The 22,962-nt window shown below is 52.0% G+C and overlaps 1 protein-coding gene across 2 annotated transcripts in view; it reads left to right on the top strand.

The window, feature by feature from the left end:
• Positions 1–4,323: 4,323 nt before the first annotated feature.
• The window catches only part of Dscaml1 (DS cell adhesion molecule like 1), a 333,602-nt gene continuing 314,963 nt past the window's right edge, over positions 4,324–22,962 (top strand). Inside the window, exons 1-3 of one of the 2 annotated variants that reach the window (XM_076576169.1) lie at positions 4,386–4,483; positions 20,736–20,791; positions 20,971–21,053. In XM_076576169.1, coding sequence (XP_076432284.1) covers positions 20,775–20,791; positions 20,971–21,053 — 100 coding nt within the window. In that variant the 5' untranslated portion in view covers positions 4,386–4,483; positions 20,736–20,774. Of the gene's footprint in view, positions 4,484–20,735; positions 21,054–22,962 lie in introns of both variants that reach the window. The other variant, XM_076576167.1, reaches the window with a different exon arrangement.

Below are 22,962 nucleotides of genomic sequence, written 5' to 3' on the forward strand. Positions count from 1 at the left end.
TATACTGAAATTGCCCAAGAATGTCTGAGCACATATGAAGGCTTTGTTGAAATAATTACATGGCTTTATTTTTGTAGAGAAGTATCCAAAATCTGTAAGTTCATTGTCTAAGTTAAACAATGAAAACATCTGTTGTTTCTTGTGATGGCCCTGTTCTTAATACAACATGGCAAAATAATACCCCCTAAATATCCATGATTAACCTGAATTGGAAAGGGCTCCCCTCCCAATCTCCCTGTGACTCCATGAAGCTGCTTCCACTGACAGTAGTTAAAAAAAAAAAAAAAAAAACTTTGTTCAGAGTTCCAGTGCAAGAAGAACCAGGAATTTCTCACTGCTGTTAGGTGGTGTCCCTCTAAGCAATGAATCGCATGCATTTCAAGCCCAGGCAGAAGTGCCAATATCAAGTTTTGGACTGCATTCAAGTCTCAGTTAAGCGCAGGTGGGCCTGTCCTTAAGTGTTTGTGTTTACCTGTACATATGACTGTTTGCCTGGGTGACTGTGTTTGTTCCCACACTGGTGTAGGTAGACTGACACGTGGGTGTGGGGGTTCCACCCTGTTTGGGACTGTGAAGGAATTAAGAAGGAACAAACTGTCTGGGTCGCCTCTTCCCTTCCCCCTTAGGCTCTGTCACTGCAGAAAACCCCCAAACAATGGGAAGAAAGGGGACTTCTGAACACATTTGAACCAGGCTGTCACTCTCAATGGGCTTTTCCTGAGTACCAGGGAAGAACAGAACCCAGGAAATGGCAATACATAAAATGTAGGGCCTGTCTGTTATCAGACCCCTTCTTCCCTCCTTCCCTCCCTTCTTCCCTCCCTCCCTCCCTTCTTTCCTCCTTCCCTCTCTCCCTTCCTCCCTCCCTCCCTCTCTCTCTCCTTCCTTCCATATCACTCTTCCTTCTGTACCTGCCTATATTTCTACAGCCACTTGCCAGGGTCTCCAACTCCTTCGTTATAGCCTTATCATAGCATGGGGTGCAAGATGACACCCCACTATCTCCAGCAAAGCAGTCTCTACCCCACAGCTCACATGAGTCAAGGTCTTTGTGAGCAAAGCCAATGACATCAGTAATATTTACATGTGCCACGCTGTGCCGGCCACCAGGCTTGTCCTAGTTAATCCTCACATGACTTCCTGCCAAAGATGCTGAGCTGTCTCCACTTCCCAGGTGAGGACATTGGGGTCTGACACACATACATTTCCCAGGGGACTCTGCAGCAAGTGGCAGGGTTGGACCGAGCACACAGCCCAAGTCCAAGGCCACATTCTCACGGGCCATGTGGGGAAGTCTCTGCCAGAGTGAGTCCCTGAACTTGCCCTCCCTTAGATTTCTCTCTGTCTCAGAATAGTCGGCTCCTCTTCAAGGGGCAGACATGGTGAGTGACCTCATCCCTCAGGGAACACACAGGTTGTGTGTCATCGGCGGCGGCGGCGGCGGCGGCGGCGGCGGCGGCGGCGGCGGGAAGGAGGCATTATGGGTTCTAGGGGCACTTGAGGTGGATGGAGAGAAGAGGCCTCCCTTCCCTCCAGCCTGGAGGCTCCGAGCTGGAGCAGCTGTGCCACCATCCTGGGCCCTCACTTGGCCCTGTCCCCTCGCAGCAGACAGAGCTCTTTCATCCTGTCTGACTTAGTGGTTTATTTTAGGCACAGACTGACCAGGTGCTCTGGGTCAATAGGCTTAGCTTTAAATAACTGGATTTTTCTCCGTGAGTATCTCCTTTGGCAGGAAGGGACACAATGAAAGAAAGAGTCCCACAGGCCAGGGTGGTGAGGGAAGGAGACAGAGGACAAGACGGGAGAGAAGACAAGTGGGCTTTGTCGTTTCCTGTGTGACCTCAGACAGATGTCTGACTTTTACACCCAGTGAAGCAGTTTCCGCACCTGCAAGGCACAGCTTTGGACCAGGTCATCTCGAACATCCCCTGTCCCCTGCAGACTTACCTCTGGGCTTCTGTGCTCTACTGTGCCTTTACAGACAAGTCACCTACCCAAAGGCATGTGCTTCAGAGTGCTGGCCTGACACCGTAGAGCTCAGCCACCAGGGAGGCTGCAGAGCAGAGGGCAAGCAGCTGCTGGGGCCTGGAGACCCGGATTCGGGTCTTGCTTTTGGTGCGAGCCTGGTGATCTTGTGTGTGAGCTTCAGTTTCCCAGCCAGTTTTTAAAAGAGCCTGATGAAACTTGAATAGACTTTATGTGCGTTACACAGAGTAATTGCAGGTGAGAGCCCTTGGAACTCCCCAAATGCTTTATTAAAAAAATTAAATGTGTCTGGCAGTTTCTCAAAAAGTTAAACATAAAATTGTCACACTACCCAGAAATTCCACTTGTGGTCCTATACCCCAAAGAACGCAAAGCAACAGTACAGAGGTGGTTTTATAACTGTGTTGATAGCGTCGCTCTTCACAGGAACCAAAAATGGAAGCAACCCAAGTGTGCATTTGATGGATGAGTGAGTAAACAAAGGCTGTGTAGACACACAATAGAATACTATTCAACCGTAAAGAGGAATGAAATCCTGACACGTGCTGTAACATGGCTAAACCTTGAAAACATTGTGTTCCAGCAGACACGAGAGGACCAAAGCTAAGCACTCCACTCACCATGGGACACCTAGAACAGCTAGAGAGAGCAAATGACGGTTCCAGAGACGGAGCGGAGGGAGAATGGGGAGTGATAGTTTAACGGGTGGAGAGTTTCTACTCGGTTTGATGGGAAGGATCTGGATGTGGGAAGTGGCAGTGGTTGGACAACATTGGGGATTTACTTAGTGGTAAGCTTAAAAGAGAGAGAGAGAGAGAGAGAGAGAGAGAGAGAGAGAGAGAGAGAGAGGTTAAAATGAGGCTGAAGAGAGAGCTCAGTCCAGGAAGGTGCTCGCTGTGTAAGCAGGGAGCCATACCCGAGTTTTGATTTCCAGGTTTAGTGAGAAACTGTCTCAAAAAATAAGGTGAAGAGATATCGAGGAGGAAAAAAAATCACCTGACATCGACCAGTGGTCTACACACACACACACACACACACACACACACACACACACACACACACACACGTATACCTACACACACACAAACATGTACATACACCACACACACAAATTTAAAAATGGTTAAAACTGCAATTTCATATTTTATGTAGCTTACCATGTTTAAAAAATAAACGTGCAGTTTTCAAATTTTAGTTTAAAATGTTAGACATATTTTGGCAAAACCTGGGAATGAGAAAACCTGTTTCTTCGCCTGAACTTGGGTGAGACATCTGGGGGAGCAAAGCCTCTCTCTCTGTTAGAACAGCACCCCCAGCTCCCCACCTCCACCACCCTTACCATGCCTCTCAGAAAGCCAGGTCAAAGGCACACCCAGTTGGAGCCAAGTGGGTCAAGGTGGAAACAGGATCTCCAGGGCCACCTACCTGACCGATTGCATGGAGAATTCCAGTGCTGGCACTTAGTTTATCCTCAGGGCTACTTGGACCTCTTCCCTGGACCCTGTGCGGCCTCTTACCTGAGAATTGAGACAAAAGGAAACTTTGACCACATCAACCTTCCACATCAGTCAGCCACGTCATGGTGCCTGCCCCGGAGCTCAGCAGGTGCTCGGCTTCCATTTGGTAGCTGCTGGGGTTCCCTTCACCCTTATGTCCTATTGACCTGGAAGTGAGAAAGCTGTGGTGATCCGGACTGGGGTAGGGATAAAGAACACACGCTGTAAATGACTGTTCAAAACGCTCACAATGTATCAGGTGCTAGCGCAAATTTGGGCAGTGTCGGGGATGGAGTGGACTGAGTGGGCTTTTCCAGGAGGCTGACTTCCAGAAGTGACTAAAGGTTTGGGGCAGCACGTAGGTTTGAGCTTTGGGGTGGAAAGTACCAGATGTCTTCAAAGATCTTAGCCGAGATGTTGGCAAGAGTACCCATGCTCTCCCATTCGTGGAGGGAAACTGAGTCCAAAAGAAACAGCAAGCAATGGCTTTGGATGACCCAGGCAGGAGAAACCCAGCGTCCTTGCCCCGTGCATGGCGGACTCTTGGCACATGTATGACATATGCCTCTCTGCGACCATATAGGCTCAAAGCCCATGGGTGACAGGGACCCCTTTCCTCTCTCGGCCAGAGAAGCAAGATCGAGATGGTCAGGCCAGGGTCCCCACCTCTGTCCCTGAGCTTGTGGGTCTAAGGGACCCCCGGGCTGGGGCTGGAGTGGCATTCACCACCCGGGGTGTCGCGGGGGGGCGGAGAGAGCGGCCGCCTAGCCCAGCCCCGCGGATGACAGGAGCCGGGGAGCCGAGGAGGGAGGAGCCGCCGCCGTGCGCTGGGCTGAGGAGCAGAGAGAGCGGGGCGCCGAGTGCGGGCGGCTGGGAGCGCGCTGAGCGGGGGAGAGGCGCTGCCGCACGGCCGGCCACAGGACCACCTCCCCGGAGAATAGGGCCTCTTTATGGCATGTGGCTGGTAACTTTCCTCCTGCTCCTGGACTCTTTACACAAAGGTGAGACCCGCGCTGCCGGCGGCTGGGCGGTGGAGGCGGCGGGGCCGGGATGCGCGCGGCTGGAGGCGAGGTGCGGTGCCCAGTGGGCTCCAGGTGCCCGGGTGCAGGACCCGCTCGGGTGTATGGCGCTGGGTGGGCGCGAGGGGGTGGGGCGGCTCCGCGAGAAGGGTAGGGTGAGAGTCAGCTTGGGACCGTTTGCCAGCCCCCCTCCGTCTGCCGTTTAGGGGCGCGCCCGTGGGGGGCGGTGGCCAAGGAACCCCTGGTTTCCCTGTCCCAGCCTGGCCCCAGTTCTGCCCTGACCCCCTCCCCCAGCCCCTTGCCGGCTCTCGCGGGTTACTGGAGCTGGGACCCCGGGGTGCCCTGCGAGCCAGGTGGTCCTCGGACCAAGACTTCATCCCGGAGCCCTCGGTAATTGGGTCCTCGGACCTAGGGAGGCTCACTCCCGCTGTAGCTTCGTGCGCCCCTCGACCGCCCTCGACCCCCGCCCTGGCGCAAATGCCGGCGCACCGCATGGCGCTTATCCGCGCCTGGCTGGGTGCAGGGCTGGGAGAGCTGGGGGTCCCGAGAGGCGGGGGTTTCCTCGGACAGCAAGTTTGTTCTTCAGATCCGAGGGTCGCCCTCACCTATATCCCACCCCCATACCTCAGGCGCTAGCCCCGGCTTCTCTGAGTCTCCCTGGCCACCTTAGGCAGTCTGCCCCAAGGTGCGAGACTCTTCGCTCCGGCGCTTGGCCTGCTGGACTAGGGGACAAGTGTTCAGACTGGGGGGCGTGTCCCTTTCCTCGGAGAAAAAAGGTTGCTAGGGGTGGGTCCAGGTGTCCGGCATGTCCAGACCAGCTCCTGGGGCGCCGCGCACCTGATCTAAGAGGTAGCCGGGACTGAGGGGTTAGCCAGAGGCAGGCATTTCTGATCTTAACCAACCTGGGTACCAAATCGGGACCTGGCCAGCGCGGGCAGGCAGTTGAGCTTCTAGGCTGTGGCAGAGGACGTGCCCCCGGGCGCGCAGATGGCGGGAGGGAGAAGAGGCGGCCGAACTCCGCGCCCTTGCGCTGTAGAGCACAGACGCTCCTCGGCTTTACCTGCTCAACCCTCTAACTTTTCTCCTTCGCGCCCGGAGGGCAGCTTCTCCTTCCGCCTCCTTTGCCTGGGCTGGCCTGGACCAACAATAATTCTTGCCCCCTAGGCGATGGAGAAGGGCAATCTAGAGCCCGGGAAGGGGTCTAGTCCTTTGCTGAAGCCGAGTTTGCAACCTGCCAGGAACCAAAGCAATGCCCAGTAGGTTGGGGGCGGAGGCTAACCCTTATTTGTGGATATGGTCAGGTCAGAGCCAGTCTGATGGCCTAGTCTGCTGGGATTTTGCCCAGAAGATCCGAGTGCTGGGCAATGGGTGGCCTTAGATGGTGAGCAAAGTAATAGACTTTCTCAGGCCCAGTGGGGGCCACTGGGTAACAACACTAAGGCTGGTCTAGGTTGTTTAACTCCTTGCCCCCTGAACTGACCCCTTCATCCCACCTTAGGCTACAAGCTTGCCTCCTGCCCCCACTGCACACCCCAGTTTTCTTTCCTGGGGCTCTTCCTGCTTCCCTCCACCCCGACAGGCTGGTTTGGCTCACAGCTTTAATTACGTTAATATTAAATATACATAAGGTGAGGAGCGGCTTTCTCTCTCCATAGCTCTCACTCCAACCCCCATCCCTTTCCCATTTTGTCAGGCAAGCAACACAGACCAGAGCTGCTGCTGCTGCGGCCACACTCAACTGCTTTGTCCCTCACCTTGCCCCAGGAATAGCCCATTTCTTAGCAACGGAGACCCCTTCACAAGTACCTGCAGGACACTGCCCTCCCCCATCCAGGAGCTCTGCATTAATAAATGAAGCCCAAGTTATTTGATAGGGAAGGAGCAGATGGGGGCGGGGATGGAGAAAGGCCCTCAAGGCCACAGGGCAACAGCTGGAGGGGCCGAACCCTCTCCTGCTCTAGCAGGAAGTTGCCACTTACAGTAGGTCTTGTGGGTAGACAAGAGTTACCAGGTATGGCGGCCCTGGGTGGCCTTTGGGTCTGCGGATCCCTGGGCTCCCCTGCCATTCAGAGTACCAGCATCTGGGTTGGGCGCCAGGCAGCCTTGCCAGACAGGCCTATCTTTTCCTTGGTGCCTTAATTGGGTCTTAGGTGCCAGGCTGATCCCCAGGGGCCTGTTCTGCTTGGGGTGGCATGGTAGGTGGGTGGTGGAGGCGGCTGGGGGAAGATGTAATGTGGGGAAAGCAAGAGAGATGGGGCGTGGTTTATTTCTCTCCCGTTGCCAGTCACCCCCGCGGCACCAAGGAAAATGTAAATGCGAATGTTCCAGCCTGTTACAGAAAACAATATCCTCTTGCAATAATTTGTACGTCCATCTGTGAGGAGCGGGAGGCGGCAGGCAGAGAGAAGAAAACAGGGGGAGATGGAGCGTCCTCTGGATGGAATTAAGCAGTTATTGAATGTTTTAAGCTTCTGTTATTTCCATTCCTCTCAAAATATCTTTTTTTTTTTTTTATGAAGCCTGAGCTCAGCCCGTTTCCCCAGAACTAAACGGGGAAGGTGTTTTAATAATCGGTTATCGAGTCTCCAATAACTGCCTTATTATTGCCAAAACAAATCCAGGTCTGGGCAGCCAGATGAACCCCAGCGAGGCTCTCTCTGTTGTTACATCCAACGTGCCAGCATCTGTGTTGCCCGAATTTGCATTTTTACTGTGTAAAAGAACAAGCTTCCTCGGCACTAAAATTCCTGTTTTCTAAAAGCCAAAATAATGGGTTGCATTGATTTTTTCATTTCCCACCCCAACCTCTCGGATGGGGACTCAGGGTTCCTCTCTCTGGAGAAGACCAAATTAAAAGCCTTTGTCAGGCCATTAAGAAAATCTCTAGCATTCTGTTCAGCATCTAATTAAAAAGGGGGGGTTGCTGGGGGGCATGTTTCTAAAATCTCAAAGTGGCAAGTACAACTTAGAGGAGGTAGGTGAAGGACTGGTAAATGTCTGGGAGGGATTGGGTGGCCAGAGGGACCCCGGCTGCTGGAATAACATGAAGGAGAAGGCAATTGCCATGATGCCCGGCAAACCTTTCTGATGCCTCATTTTCCTGGGCATCAAAGCCAGCTGCCTTGAAATATTTCTGCTGAAGAACGAGGAGCTCAATTAGAAAGAAAAAGCTAGTAAGCGGTCGACACAGAGGCAGTGCCGGCCGAAGTTGAACAGGTGCTGGGCACTGGCCAGAGTGGCTGTTTTTCTTTCAAAGAGGGAGGAGGTGGGCACACAGATAGTCAGGTTTGGCCTGGCCATGGTTTGCTCAAGCAGCAGGCAGGCTAGGGGGTCCCCAAACACAGGGTGAAGGTCTGCTTAGAGAACATCACAGGCATGGCGCCTTTGGCAAGGTACGGACCACAAGAGCCCTTACCTCCTCCACCTCTTTAGGTAGTCCATCCTTGTGATTTGTTTGGTTCCCTGCCTTGGCTGGTGAAATATGACTTTATTTGTTTGGAGAGCTCTATCAGGGTGTTCAGGCCTGAGGCTGGAGGTTCTCTCCTCCTCATGTTCTTGGAGGGGACATTTAAAGTAGTTACAAGGGAGGATCTCTGAGTTTCCTGAAGTGCTTTCCTAGCCCCTAACCTAGTACTTTGATTGGAACCTGGGTACCAAGAATAGGGTGAGCTGCAGGCGGCAGAGATGGCAGGAGGCCAGGAACCCGAGAGCAGGCTCCAGATTTGCATATAATTTGCATATGTATTTGCATGCTCACCTAGCCAGGCCAAGAGCCTAGGCCTGTGAGGAGCATCCTAATCCCAGCTCCAGTAGGAGCTAAGCAGTAGCTTGCTCCTTGTGTGGAATAGGAATGGACAGGAATGGGAGAGAAATGGCCTGGTAAATTCCACACAGTTTCCAAGTTTTAGGCCTACATGCACTTAGCACTGGCAGAGCAAGGCCAGCAGCTCTCCCCTTCTGTACCCAAGATAGATAGTGGTACTGGGCGATTAGGATAGGATGGGCGACAATGGGCAGAGAGAGCCTGAGGCAGAGCAAATGTGAAGGGTGGGACATTCCCCTGGTGCCTCAGGATTCCAGTTATGGGAGCCTTCTGGGAACGGAACATGTGAATGGAGGGGGCTGGGTGCTTCAGGTCGTGATTAGAGTGAAGAACCATCGGTGGATAGGATGGGGCTATTAGATAAGGCATGGTGCTCTCTCATCCTCCAGTTAGGCAATATCCAGCTTTGGGAAGGGTGGTGGCCTCTGAGGGAGGAAGTCAGAGCCTGCTGCTGCTTCTACCACGATGAAGGCAGTTGGTGCCTGTGGAAGGTCCCACTGGGGGCAATGGGAAGGCAGGCAGGCTGGGTAGAGTTTGGAGTGATGCTTGAAGGGCAGACACTTAGGAGAGCTGTGTGATTACTCTTGGGAAGCCCAGCTGAGACATCTGTGCTGGGAGCATGGCCTAGGGATGGCCTTGTCTGTTTTTCTAGGGCCCTGAGCAAATGTCACCCTGGCAGGTGCACCTCTGAGGCCTTCTGGAATGTGCGCCTGCCTGCTTGCTGGTCCAGAAGGGTCCTAGTCTACCAGAGCTCAGAGAGTGCATGCTTCAAAGGGTGTTATGTGGAGCTCTGAGAGGTCAAGTGGGGTCTTGGGGGATGGGTGGGGTTAGGAGGGCAGGGTCAATGGACTGAGCTTTGCCTCTTCCTATCTAATTCCTTCAACTCCTGCTTTTGTTTGTTTCACATGTTGTTGTTGTTGTTGTTGTTGTTGTTGTTGTTGGTGGTGGTGGTGGTGGTGGTGGTGTGTGTGTGTGTGTGTCTTCTATGGTAGAAATTTGGAGCCAAATCGACCCCTTGGTGTACATCCTAGCTCTGCATTTACCAGGCATAAGACTTGGGGCGCGGAATCTCTGAGCCTCTTTTCCTCTGTCTGAGACTAAGGAAGATAAAGCACACACCGTAGCCAGAACAGAGCTGGTGCTCAATAAACATTAGGCCCCTTCTGCTTCCTACGCTGCCCCCACCTTCATCCTCCTGCCTTGACTCCAAAATAGATTTGGAAATCCCGTCTCTCCTGAGCAGTTGTATTAGCCAGCCCCATTTCCAGAAAGGTCAACTGTCTTAGTCCTTAGGACACTAAGAAAGACCAAGTGATGGTCAGGACAGGGGGCAGGAGTTCCTTCCATCTGTCACGTCACAGGGTAGCCTTTAGGGGTCTGCTTTAGCGAGAGAGCCGCAGCCAAGTGGACACCTGGGTGTCCTTGGGGAGTCCAGCACCACCCCTTGCCCCATTCATCATGGCTGGTGGCAGTAGTGGCAAAGGAGAGGGCTGAGGTTGAGTCTAGACTCTGAGTTCTGGCATTTGAGGGAAGCCAGGACTGGTCTCTTATGAACCACAGTTCATAAGGCTGGGGCTGCTCAGTGCATCCTTACCACGCTTGGTGCAGTAAAAGCAAGAAGGAGCATGGATTTGATTCAGTGCGGAGTGTGTACAAGAGCTCCTCATAGGGTGAGCCTTCCAAGTGTCTCTGGATGTGTCTCTCCCTGCTGGGGTAAGCCTCTCTGTTGTCTAGGTTGTCCGACGTTGAGAGAATACCCATGACCTTTGGTGTCCCTGATCATTCCTCTCTCTATGACCCAGTCTGCTATATAGAAAGAGCATGTAACCCAGAGATCAGGGGTTGTCCATGGCAGCTTGTAGCCTTTGGGCTCTGTGCTCTGTAAATGAGGGGAGGGGTTGCTGTAGGCCCATCAACCCATGTGCCCTGTTGGACAGATGTTTGTCCAGTGCTGCTGTGGCGTGAGCAGCATTAGCCTTGGGCATCACCCATGCCACTCCAGCTGCTCCTCTTCTCGTCTGTTCAGCACCCCTAGCACCCCCCCCATGCCCTTGCTCTACATGAAGCTTGCTCTGACAGTTTCCAAGGTCACCATCTTCATTAAGAACAGTTATTCAAATGCTAGTTGCATATTCATTAAGCTGATTTTTCTAAAGAGATGTGTGTGTCTGTGCGCGCGCGCGAGCACACTCATACACACAGGCATGGTTAGAGAGAACATTCTCTGTGGACCTAGAAAACAGGCTTGGTTTGTCTATCACAGGCAAGCTGAGGTGCTTTTATTCTGTAATCTGTAAAATGGGTAGAATGACCAGTGTCCTTGCTATCTCACAGGCAGGTATCACCGCCTGTGTGCAAGAGTAAGGGGCATAAGATCAAACACTGTGTGAGGGTGCTTTGTACACAGAAGGAGACAGCATACAAACACACGCATTTGAGAAAACACAGCAAAGCAGTTCTTGCCCTATAAATATTATGCTAATTTTAATGTATAATTACTATCGTTTCATCATAGGTAATGACAAAGATCTCACGAAAAGACAGCTGTGTGCGCCCGTCCCTCTCCATGCCCCCACCCCTCCCCCACCGGTGGAGAATTTCCCTAGTTTTATTTTCTGTCATTGTGGAGACAGCTCGTGAGTACAGCCAGGCCTGCAGCAGCCATCTTCCTGCAGTTCCCCCGCCATCCCCGTGCATGTGTGATGGAAAGACGCCACTTCATCTCCCCTGCCCTCCTCCTTGCTGCTTAGATATGCTTTGAGTCTCTAACTAACGCCCCTGGGGATGACTGTCCCTCTAGAGAATCCAGTCTGAGTCCCACTGTGGTGATGTCATTGAAGGCTAAATTACAAGGGTCATGGATACCCATGTTCTAGTGTGGCCTGCCTGGAACCAATGGGGGCAGGGGAGTTGGAAGCTGGGACCAAGGAGGAGAGGGGAAGTTGGAAGCCAGTTATGGAAGTAGGACAAGAATCCAGGTAAGGGTCATGGCTAGTGGTCTCTCAAAGTTGGAAGGTACCTTGAAGGACATGGGATGCATCTCCCAGCCAGACTTGACCCCTCTGCAGCTACTCCACCTGGCTCCCTTCCTCTTCTCTCACATGTCCAGTAGCAGGGACCCTGAAGGATGTGGTTTCCTGGTTCTGTGGCTCTGTGTATTTTAGAGCTCATCCTTAGACCCAGCCCAGCCCTGACATGATCTTGTACGTTCCATTCTCATCTTAGCTCCATCTTTGGATCACAGATTGAGACACAGGCCTCTTCTGCTTATCACCTATCAGCCACTTATAAAGGGACATCCTTCCCATCTGGGATCGCTCCTGTGGCTGTAGAGCCTCCCTAGTCCCTCTGTTGCTTCATCAGGTGACATCATCTGCTTCACGATGCTCCGATGTACCTGACAGAGGGAACCTCAGAGCCAGCATGGACCCCAGTCTAGGCCCTGGCTAGCTGTGTCCTTGGAGTAAGTGACTCCACTTCTCTAGGCTTTGTGAATGGGACAGATTGGAGAAAATAATCTCTTAAATCCCTCAAGTGTTAACAATCTAAATGTGGGGTTCTCTAGGGACAACTGTGCTGTCTGGGCTGACTCCCTAGAAAGAACTCTCTGGCCGTGAGAGGCCTTCCTCTGACAGGCCTTGTCTAGAAAGGGCTGGAAGATTAAAGAGTCCGTCCAACTGTCAGCTGTTCCTCATAACTCCTCCTGGAGCCGATGGTACAGGGGTCTTGGAGGCTGAAGGATAGCCGCATCCTCACTGGATCTCAAAGCTCTCTACTTGCTGACTAGGGGAACCATGTTTGTGTTGAGAGTACTAAAAAGACCAAAACCAAACCCACCGCTGTTTCTGATGGGAATGAGGAAGCCCCTGAATAGCCATTCTCAATGAGCTTTGAAAAAGTGGTCATCCCAATGACCAGAGTAGGGGCTTTCCGGCATTGGGGTGAGAGAAATGGAACATCAGTACCGGAGATGGCTCCAAGCAACACAGAACTGCCTTGTTTCAGATTGCTGCGCTGTATCAGACACTCCTCTGTAACGTGCATGCTCTTGGAGACAGTCTGCGTATAATCTAGTCTGTTGTGTGGCTGTGGGACTCAAGGTGGGTGTCCATTTGAGACACAGCTACACATGAGGAAGAGGGTAACATCAGGAACCAATCTAAATGTCCGTAAAGTGGGGTTTTTTCAAAAATGGGATTCTGAGCAATGGCTGCATTAAAGGCTTGGCATAAGAATTAAGTGAATAATGTTGCAAGAAAAGGGCTCTTCCTTCATGGTTGCCTGGCACCAAAGAGATGCTGAAAAGCATCAGTGGCCGTGGTAGTGTGAGGAGTGTGGTAACCCAGGTGTTCCTGACTAGTTTTCTTGTTTTGTTTTTGATTTTGTCGACTTGACATAAGCTAGTTACTTTGGAAGAAGGAACCTCAGCTGAGAAAGTGCCTCCATCAAATTGGCCAGTAGAGCATTTTTAAAAATTAGTGATGGATGTGGGAGGGCCCAGGTCACTGTGGGCAGTGCCATTCTGGACAGGACATACTGGCTTGGATTAAAAAACAAAATCAATCTGAGCAAGCCAGGGGAAGCAAGCTAGTAATCAGCATTCCTCTGTGTTCTCTGCTTCAGTTCTGGGTGCCCTGATGCCCCTCCGTGATGGATCTTAACCCGAAAGCCATGTAAACCCTATTTCCCCCAGTTACTTCAGGTCATGGGGTTCTCACACAGTAATAGAAAGCAGATCAGACAACAGGTGTGCCCAGATAGGAGGCAACCCAAGGGCAGGAGGCAGGAGACTCGGTCCCTGTGGCTTCATCTTGCCCAAGGACAACACAAAGTCATGTTACCTGGGAAGCACTGTGGTGCCGTCTGGGAGACTCACCCACTCCTCCCCAGAGCCCAGCCTCACACTATCTCCAAGTGCAAATGAACCACAAAAGGGTTTTCTGGTGTCTAGCTGGTCCTCTGGGGTTTGGCACCTACTGGTGGCTGAACAGAGGCCCCGTGATTGCTCCCCATCTGGGCCCAGTTTCCCCAGCTGGGGCATGAGAACAATCAGAGTGACGCTCCGTCATCTGTCTGTCCCACCTGTAAACCTTTGTGTGCAAATGCATCCATGTAATCAACCTTGCAAAATAATCCGCAAAACCTGGCCAGCCCTCCTACCTAAGGGACTCCATGGGAGACTGTAGGGGGTGGGGACAGCAGGGGAAGTGGATAGCAGGGGACTGCTATTGCCATGCTTGTTCATTGATCATGTAACTCTTCCTGGATTAATTCCATTGCCAAGCTCAGTTAATACACATGGTGGAAAGGCTTGTCAGCATGTCCACAAGGACCGTGTTGCTGGGATGGGAAACATGAAGTCCAGTACGGTACATCTGCTTTCCCACCTATTGCTACTGAGTGTAGACAGAGCTCACTAACTTCTAAAATAGCATTTCTGGTCCTGTGACAGGCCCAGGATGGCTGTTGTCTAAGGCGCTGCATCTTTAACAAATTTCCAGGTGATTCTTATACATATTCATGTTCGTACACCACTGTTTTAAGTTATTCTGATTATCGCCATCATCCTGGGTGCTCAGTAAATATTTATTGCATAAGGACTCGTTTACCCCACAAGTACTTCCTGCTTGTCTCCTAAGACAATAATACTCATAACAACAGCCCCAAATACTTGAGAGGTGCCAGACACTTACATTCTCCAAAAACTGTCATTGAGGTAGATACTGTCACCTTAGTTTTACAGAGACTAAGGCACAGAGAGGCGGGGTTGTCTTGCCTGGGGTTGCACACATTGCTTATAACTACTAAAGCAGGGATTTGAACCCAGGGAATGTGGCACTGGCACTAAGGCTCTTACCACTGTGTAAGCGCCTCTCTTGTGCCCAGGGGATGGAGTGACCACTGAGAAGGCCACTGTCCTCAGGAATTCAGTCCTGCATAGTAAAAGGGTCCTCCTACCCCCTTGGTCCTTCCTCTCTTCTGGTCCTCGCTCCTCTGAAGACTCGGCACCCTCTCTACCCACGCATGCTAGGCCTGGGGAAGTACTCTTTAGAACTGAGTGGGTGTTTCAGGTGCCCAGGGCTCTGGCAGACACTCCTCCACGCAAAGCCCAGTGAATGGAAGGAGTAAAAATTGCAAAGGAAGAGGACTACATGACTCATTGTCCCCGTGGAGGCAGCGAGGTGTTAATATTTCGGTCCCCTCTGGTTGTCACTTCTGATGATCGGTGATGCTGACATGGGGTAATTCAGTGTGCGCCCCAGAGGAATGTTAGCAGTGCCTCACGCTGCAGCCAGACACCTCCCCTCCCCACTCCAGGCAGGTGGGTAGGAGACCACTAGTGTCGCTACGGGCGACACCCGTGTCAGGTTTCCTTTGCCACGCTAATCCCCCATGTGATGCCCAGACAAGCCAAGGGTGAGCTAGTTGGTTGATAGGATGGATATGCAAGTTCTAGCTGTGACCCTGGGGGCAGCCAGATGCCTGGGGGCGATTTCTGGTTTAAAAATATTACCGTACTATTTCTACACTTCTAATCTCCTAGCGATTTGGAGCCCTGTTTTATGAAACACAGCGTCCGGGTGGTGCTCGGTGTTACATGGGTAGAGAAGATTAAATGGGTTTAAGGCTGGACGTCTGTCACATGACAGCCGGGCCCATAACTTCCATTTTCTATTAAAAATCCATTTCCCCCTTTGACCAGAAGCAGCTTTGCTGTTGATCTGAATGTCTCTCTCTTTATTTATGAAGGATTCCCCCGCCTTCCCTTGCTCTCTGTAAATTTGCTTGGTTCTGTCTGCAGAGAGAAGAGAGAGCTGGAGGGGTGGCGGCGGTTTAAGGGGAAGGCTGTGGTCTGCTGTCGTGGGGTCGCCTTTCTAACTGGGGCTAGTTTAGAGAGAAAGGTGAAGGAGAAATGTCATTGGGTCCCAGACTAGGAACTCAGTCCTGTGATGGGAAGGCTCGGCTGGGCAGCCAGGTGCTCTTGTCCCTCAGCTGGGTCCTGGGTCCATCTCCTCCCTCCCTCCTCCCCCTCTCTGCCCCTTCCAATCTTCCCCCCTCCAACCCACCCTCCCTCTCTCCATCCCTTCCTTCCTCTTTATCATCCTCCTCCTCTCTCCTCTTCTTTTTTCTTTTTCACTTCTTTCTTTCTCTCTTTCCTTCTCCCTCCCTCTTTTCTTCCTACTCTTCCCGCTCTTCTTTTTCTCTTTTTAATTTCCCTTTCTTTCTTCCCTTCCTCCTCCTCTCCCTCCCTTCCTTCTTTTCTTTCTCCTCCTTTCCTCCTGTCCCTCCCTCCTGCCTTCTCCCCATCCCTTCCATTCCTAATTCCGGACCTATCTACCTATCCACCTACCTACACACCTATTTACCTATCTACCTATTCCCCCACCCACCCCCTCCCTTCCTACTCTATATCTCTTTCCCCCGTGCTTCTTTCTCTCTTTGTTGAGACATCCGCTCTTGTTGTCCAGCCTGGTCTTGAGCACCCGGGCTCAAGCCATCCCCCTGCCTCAGCCTCCTGAGAAGTTGGGAATCCCTGTGTACACCATTTGTGGCTTGCCGCTGCCTTCTCTTCCTGCCCGCATGACCTTGCAGAAGTTACTGACCCCCTCTGAACCTCCTCTTTTCCACTAACAGGACCCTCACTTCTCATGTCTATGCACAGATTAAATAAGGTCACAGAAGCACCTAGCCACCCCGTGCCCAGGGCGTAGTCCAGCCTCCACCCAGGAAATGTGGGTCCCCTTTCTGGGACCTGGTGCCATCGGCCGTGTCCGTGAGTCTCCAGAGAGATAGATGTCCAGCCCTGAAAGCTGTGTCTTGGGTCTACTTGAATGAGAGCAGTCACCGTTGTGAGGAGGCACTTGGACAGCCTGCTTGGTGTCTTTCCCAGTTTGGAGACCCCCCCCCGCCCCCCCGCACCCTACACCTTGCACCGCTGCAGACTACAGCTGCTGCCGCAGCCTCTTCTCTCCAGCCCTTCAATCCTCCAGTCTGGGGGGTCTCCACAGCTCCCCCAAATACCCACAACTCACTGCCAGTCTTTACTGTGGTCATGTTGAGCTTCTCGGGATGCCTTCGCGCCGGCTCCCGGCACCTTCAGGGCCAGCCTCCTAGTCCATGCACCTTCCAGCTCAGAGGAGGCCAGTCTGTGGAGTAACTGCAGCACCCTGGCTCTATTCTGCAAGCTTTACTTCACAGAGCTCCTTCCCAAACTCAGCTCTGGGCCGAGGCTTAGCCCCGCGCTGGCTCTCCATTGAGGATATCTGAAAGGCAGCCTGCTTCTCCTTTGCATTTTGATGCCCCCCACCTTCCCTGGAATACTCTGGGACACTCAGCTGGTGCTTGTGTGTGTGTTTCCTGGAGTGATGAAAGGCCAGAGTCAAGGAGGACCTGGGGAGGGGTCGAGAAGGAGAAGGAGTCAGCTATGAGGAAACGGGTTTGGATTCTGGAGAGCTGCAGGCAGAGCTGTGTCCTGATCATTTTAGGCAGCCTGGAACCTCCAGGAGAGTCGGGACCTCCCACCCACACATCCTCATTAGGGGAAGTTGAGGTTTTTGCCCTCCATTAGGCTCAGCAGCCCCACGAGGCGACTTCTCCTGCTCCACCGCACCCTGCTTCTTTTGGATATGAGTACAATGTGGCCCAGAAAGGCTAAGCCACTTACATAAAGTCACACAGCAGGTGATGTGAGCCTCCAGAAGACAGACAGTTCTGCCAGACTGTATCCAAGACTGTAGTGCCCCATCTTCTTGCTCCTTTGCACATCACTGCTCTGTAGATCTCAACAGGAGCTGGAGCAGGAGATGAAGTCCTGAACAGGTCACACTATACTCCCTGGGGTCAGACTGGGACCCAGGACACCTGCTACCCCCCTTCTGAACCATTGCCTCCACATCTATTCACCAGCTGATTTGCCCATATTTTTCATTCTTCATGTGGCAAGAAATCTAGATACCTGGTTGGCTGTGCCTCAGTTTCCCTCTCATGGATCTGTCCACTCCCTTCCGTTGGCAGACAGGGTGAGGCTAAATTAATGTTTATTTAAGGGCTTCTGCATTTTGAGGTGACAGGTGCCTTGTGAAGGTAAAATATGAACCCAACCTAAGTGCAAAATGCTATTGTTTTACACCTGAGGGTGATGTTTCATGATGGCAATGCACTGTCAGAACCGTAAGCAGAAATGAATGGTGTGTCTAATCCTCCCCAGCTCCCCCACACTCTGAAGACAGCAGCTCGCATCCTGGAGTGGGAGAAATATGAGGCTACTCGTCTTTTGCTATAAATCTGCTGTTTCATCAGCCCTGACAGGTGGCTGGACAATCCCAGTCAATTCATCAATTAAATCTACCCATTTGTAGTTGCTGGGAACCTTGTGTCCTTGGCTCTGGGAAGAGCCAAGGCCTCCAAGTGCAGGAGGGCTGCTGTCATTGTGGTTGATGCCCCTGGTGGGAGCAGGAAAGGCTGTTCTCGGAGGCAAGGAGAGGGGAAGGGATTGCTAGTGGAGGAGATAGGAATGTGCGTTTGGGTGTGGCTGGGGCAGAGAGAGGGTAGGCAGGGCTTCCAAGCCTGGAAAGCCAGGTTCCTGTGGTTTGATTGTCTTCAGCTTGATGATTCCGCAGAGCAAGTAGGTCTGTCTTCTGCTTCTGGTGACAGGGAGGCTCCTGTTCTGACTCTGGCCATGTTGTGTAAATTTAGATAAGTCGGTTAGCTTCTCAGTCTTAATTTCTTTATCTGTAAAATGGAAATAATAATAATAATAATAATACAATTCACTTTAGCAAGTTAAGATGAAGGACAATAGCTACCTACTACTGATAGAAATATGATGACCCCAGTGGGCCCGGCCAAAGTGTGGCTCACAGCTGACAGTGAAGCCAATGACTACTGTCGTTATTGGGTGGCTCTTGTCAACACCAATGGCTCTGTCCAACTTCAGCCTCTTCCTCAGACCTTTACAATAAAGATTTGGGAGCCCTCTCCCATGAAGTGAACACTTCCTGGATTCCTTTTTGTCTGAGAACTTTCTCAGTTTCCCTGTGTTTATTTGTCAGGCACAGTTGGAGACTCATTCCACGTCTTGGTGTAGTTTCGCTCCTCAGAGTCATGAAACTGATATGGTAGGGGTAGCTAAGTAATTCGGTAAGCTCAGGGGTGTCCCTGATCGCTAAAGCTAAGCTAAGGACTGCTGGCATGTCCAGAGTCTACTAGGACCACTGCCAGGAGAGGTAGAGGGGGGCAGAGAAGGAGGGAGAGAGCTGGGGAGGAGGGAGGGAGAAAGAGGGGTCAGTGTGGCCTGGTTGTGTTTGAGGGAGCCTCTCTTTTCATTCATTGCATTGATCATATTACAGCCACACATTGCCTATTAAGAAAGCAATGCTGGGTCAAATGCTGGGTGGGCATCCCGGAGATCTCACTTACTGGTTGGTTGAGTCTTGAGGAAGACAAGGGAGCATCTCAATCTCCTCCTTTGTAGATCAGGCTGATAATGGTCGCCCAGTTCTAGGCCATTGGGAGGAGCCCACGAGGCCATAGACCCAACAATGCCAATTATTTGTTGAATGCATCTTGGTCAGGAGGGCCTCTCTGAAGGTGAGCATGGGGCCCCACCCCTGGGCACGCTGAGAGAAGTCTCACTGAGCCTCTGCTTAACTTGTAAAATGGCCTGATCTTGTGATCACTCCAGCCACAGAGAACAGGCCTGCTACCAGAGCTTCGGAGGGTCTCCCTGAGCAGACACACTCAACCATGGACTATTACAGAGGAGGCAGTGTGAGGAGATTACCAAGCAATGCTGCCTCCCCCAGAGCCTTTCAGCTGCTGAGGGTCCAGGGCCTGGTGGGGACAGCAAATGCATTTTCTGCTAAGAGGATGCCCCTGACACTGCAGCCAGGAGCCCACGGATGTTTTTTTTTTCCCCCAGCACAGCTGCTAATGGCTTCATCACGGCTTTTTATGAGATGATGTGAATTGCTCTGGCCAATGAGGCTTAATGGCCTTCCTCAACGACCTGCCTGGTATATTCTCCCTAGAGGCTCTGCTCCGAGTTAAGGCAAGAATATTAATACAGTCCGTCCGGATGTGGGCTCTCCCCCTCCCCATAAAGTTGTGGAAATTGAGGTCAAGTTGGGTCCCCTGCAACGTTCTTTAAACAAGCAGCAGCCCGTTGCTTACTCTTTCATCTTCTGGTGGAGAGGAACTGGCTTCCCCCCCACAGGAGAGTAGGGGGCCAGGTCCTCTCCTCCATTGGGTTGGCCTCCTTAAAGGGGGAAGGCCCCTGTGTAGGGAAGGAGGCTCCCCCCAATTCCTACAACAGGGCAGGAGCAGGAGGTTCCAAGGTCTGATGCTGGAATGGGAGGAACAGACACTGCCCTTCCTGCCAGGTAGCCCTGAGAATGTTTCTCTATGGGACTGGGGTTTGGAAGAGCATCAGGGATGGAAGCGGTCTTCCCAGGCTTGGCCACCCTGCTTATTGTCCAGTGAAGAAGGGAAGGCGTGGTGATGGACGATCAGGGACTTCTGCAGGCAGTCAAGACCAAGGCTGGGCCTCTTGTTCCAGATCCCGGAAAGGTCATCTGGAAAATGCACTGGTGACCTTTAGGGACCCAAGGTAGCCCTCATGGACTCCCACTGCCTTCCATCCCCTAGGCTAGCACCCCACCTGCTCTACCTGTTCTCCTCAGGCAGTGATTGTGAGGTCCTTTCCCTGTGACCTGCAGCCTAGGGGCTGGAGAAATGGCTCAAAGGTTTAAAAGTACTTGTTCTTTCCAAGGATCCAGGTTCATTTCCCAGAACCTACATGATAACTCTAGTACCAGGAGAATTGATGCCCCTCTGACCTCTGTGAATACCACACATGCATGTGGTACACATATACACACATACAGGGAAAAAAAACAACCTCGTATACATAAAATGAAATAAAAACATTTTAGAACAGAGAAAGAGAGAGGAAGGGTGTGGGGAGGAGAGAAGCCATCTATCTCCCTTTGGAGCTACACAAGTGAGTTAAAGAAATGGCTGGGAGCCAGGCTGAAAAGACTAGGCGCTGAGTAAGTATGAATCTAGGTATCTCAGTGTCTCTAATGCTGTGTGTACTGCCACAGTAGGCGGTGACTTTGGACCCTTCAGGCAACAGGGTTCGCGGCAGCCTCTCCCCATGGACTTGGTTCAGCACAGTAAATGAGACTTTTGACTTTTGTCATTCCTGTACCAACTAACCAAGAGACATCTACAAAGCAGGAAGTGTCCTTTTTCTTTTTTGCCATGGCCTGGTAAATAATTCGTCCTCAGCAAGTGCTTATTGGCTGGCTGGCACTTGAAGGCTGGATGAGTCAGTGCCAGCCTGCAAGGCTTCCACGCACGTCTCTCCAGCAAACCCTAACCGAAGCTCTCTCCTTGCCTCCCCTACAGCCCGCCCTGAGGATGTTGGCACCAGCCTCTACTTTGTAAATGACTCCCTGCAGCAGGTAACCTTCTCCAGCTCTGTGGGTGTGGTGGTGCCCTGCCCGGCCGCGGGCTCCCCCAGCGCGGCTCTTCGATGGTACCTGGCCACGGGGGACGACATCTACGATGTGCCGCACATCCGGCACGTGCATGCCAACGGGACTCTGCAGCTCTACCCCTTCTCCCCCTCCGCCTTCAATAGCTTTATACACGACAATGACTATTTCTGCACTGCGGAGAATGCAGCCGGCAAGATCCGGAGCCCTAACATTCGCATCAAAGCAGGTGAGGGACCAGACACGGGCACCTTGATGGGGGCTCCCTGTGGGGCCTGAACACAGAATGGGGCGGGTGGCGGGCTGGTATTGTGAGGGTGTGTATGTGGTGTGTGCGTGAGAGCTTAGAAGAAACATTTACTTGGGGACAGCTTGGCCATCTACTGTGGTGCCTGGACACATGCAAAGTGAGTATCTACCTCACACAGCACTGCCCGTGAGTTAAGTGAGACAGTGTTCCCCACTGAAACGGGAAACTGTTGCTGGAGCTTCGTTTTCTGAAACCTCCTGTGCTGGCTGATTTTGTGTGTCAACTTGACACAAGCTAGAGTCATCAGAGAGGAAGGCGCCTCCGTTGAGATCCAGCTGTAAGGCATTTTCACAATTAGTGATCAATGAGGAGGACCCAGCCCTTGGTGGGTGGTGCCATCCCTGGGCTGATGGTCCTGGATTCTATAAGAAAGCAGGCTGAGCAAGCCATGGGGAACGAGACAGTAAGCAGCACCCCTCCATGGCCTCTGCATCAGCTCCTGTCTCCAGGATCCTGCCCTGTTTGAGTTCCTGTCCTGACTTCCTTCAGTGATGAACAGCAATGTGGAAGTGTAAGCCGAATAAACCTTTCCTCCCCAATTTGTGTTTGGTCATGGTGTTTTGTTGCAGCAATAGAAATCCTAACTAAGACAACTCCTTTTCCTGAACTATATCAAGAAAAGTGCACATAGTCTTATGTAATTGAAGCAATTTCCATAAGGTTCGACTAATTCCCAGCACAGAACCCCATCCACAGCACTTCAGAAGTCTTGCTCTTTCTATCTGTGGTCTCTGTTCTCCTCAGGACAGTCACTCTCCAGACTTGGAATAATTTGGATGTTTTGTCTCGTCTGGGCTTTACAGAAATGGAGGCTCACATTCTGCCTTTTCTGGAGTCTTCAGCTCACTATTCCCATGGAATTTATCCTCACTGTTTTGTGTGTGGTGGAAGGTCACTCATTATCACTGATGTATAGTATTTCACCGTGCAAAGAGGCCGCACGCTGTTCGTCCATCCCATCCTGCTGTTGGTGGGCATTTGAGGGCTGCACAGCTCAGGGAACTGTCATTTAAGTACGATTCAGGATGAAAAGCCTTAGCAGTGAAAGATCTGAATCTCTGTGGAGGCAGAGAAGCAGGGGTGATCTCTGTGGGTCAGGCCTGGAAGTGAGTGAGTGGCTTTGATCGGCTCTTTCTAACTAGGACATCACAACATACTATACTTCCGATACAGATAGAAAGTGCCTCAGATAGCAGGACGGCACCCAAGGGTGGGCAGTGGTTTCCTTACAAGGGATGTGGGTGTAAGCGGAGCCTACGGTGTAGCTCCAGGGTGCCATCTGTCCTACAGCTGTGCTGGCCAGGCCCTGGTGGGCAAGTCTAGTGACAGGCCCTTCAGGATGAGCTCCTGGACTCCAACCTCCCACCACAAACCTTCTCTCACGAGAACAAGGCTGCAAGTGTCTAGGCCCAGAACTGTGGGGGGGGATGAGGGGTGAGTCCTGCCACCCATGCCCTTCGGTGGCCTGGGGTCAACTGTTGGCCATGCTGCTGAGGCAAGGGTTCTCTCCCAAGCTCCTGCAGGTGTCTCTTCTGTGTTGTTTGGCCCCTAATACAACCCCAAATACTGAACTGGGAGCCTTGAAGCCTGGGGTTAAGTCCAGTTCTAGCCTCCATAGCCAGGATCCCTGGGAAAGGCCGTCACGTTGCCCATTACACTCTCCTCCTTGAGTTAGAATTGGTCTTCACAGTAAGTCTACACAAGGTTTCTTACTGATGATGAGGCCAAGTCAAAGAACTATTTCCCACATGCCTGCCCTTTTCTGTGCTGCTCCACAGATGAAGAAATTGAGGCTCAAAGGTTAACTCACCTACATCCAGCATCCCCA

Source organism: Peromyscus maniculatus, chromosome 7 (assembly GCF_049852395.1).
Source record: "Peromyscus maniculatus bairdii isolate BWxNUB_F1_BW_parent chromosome 7, HU_Pman_BW_mat_3.1, whole genome shotgun sequence".
Classification (NCBI taxonomy): domain Eukaryota; kingdom Metazoa; phylum Chordata; class Mammalia; order Rodentia; family Cricetidae; genus Peromyscus; species Peromyscus maniculatus.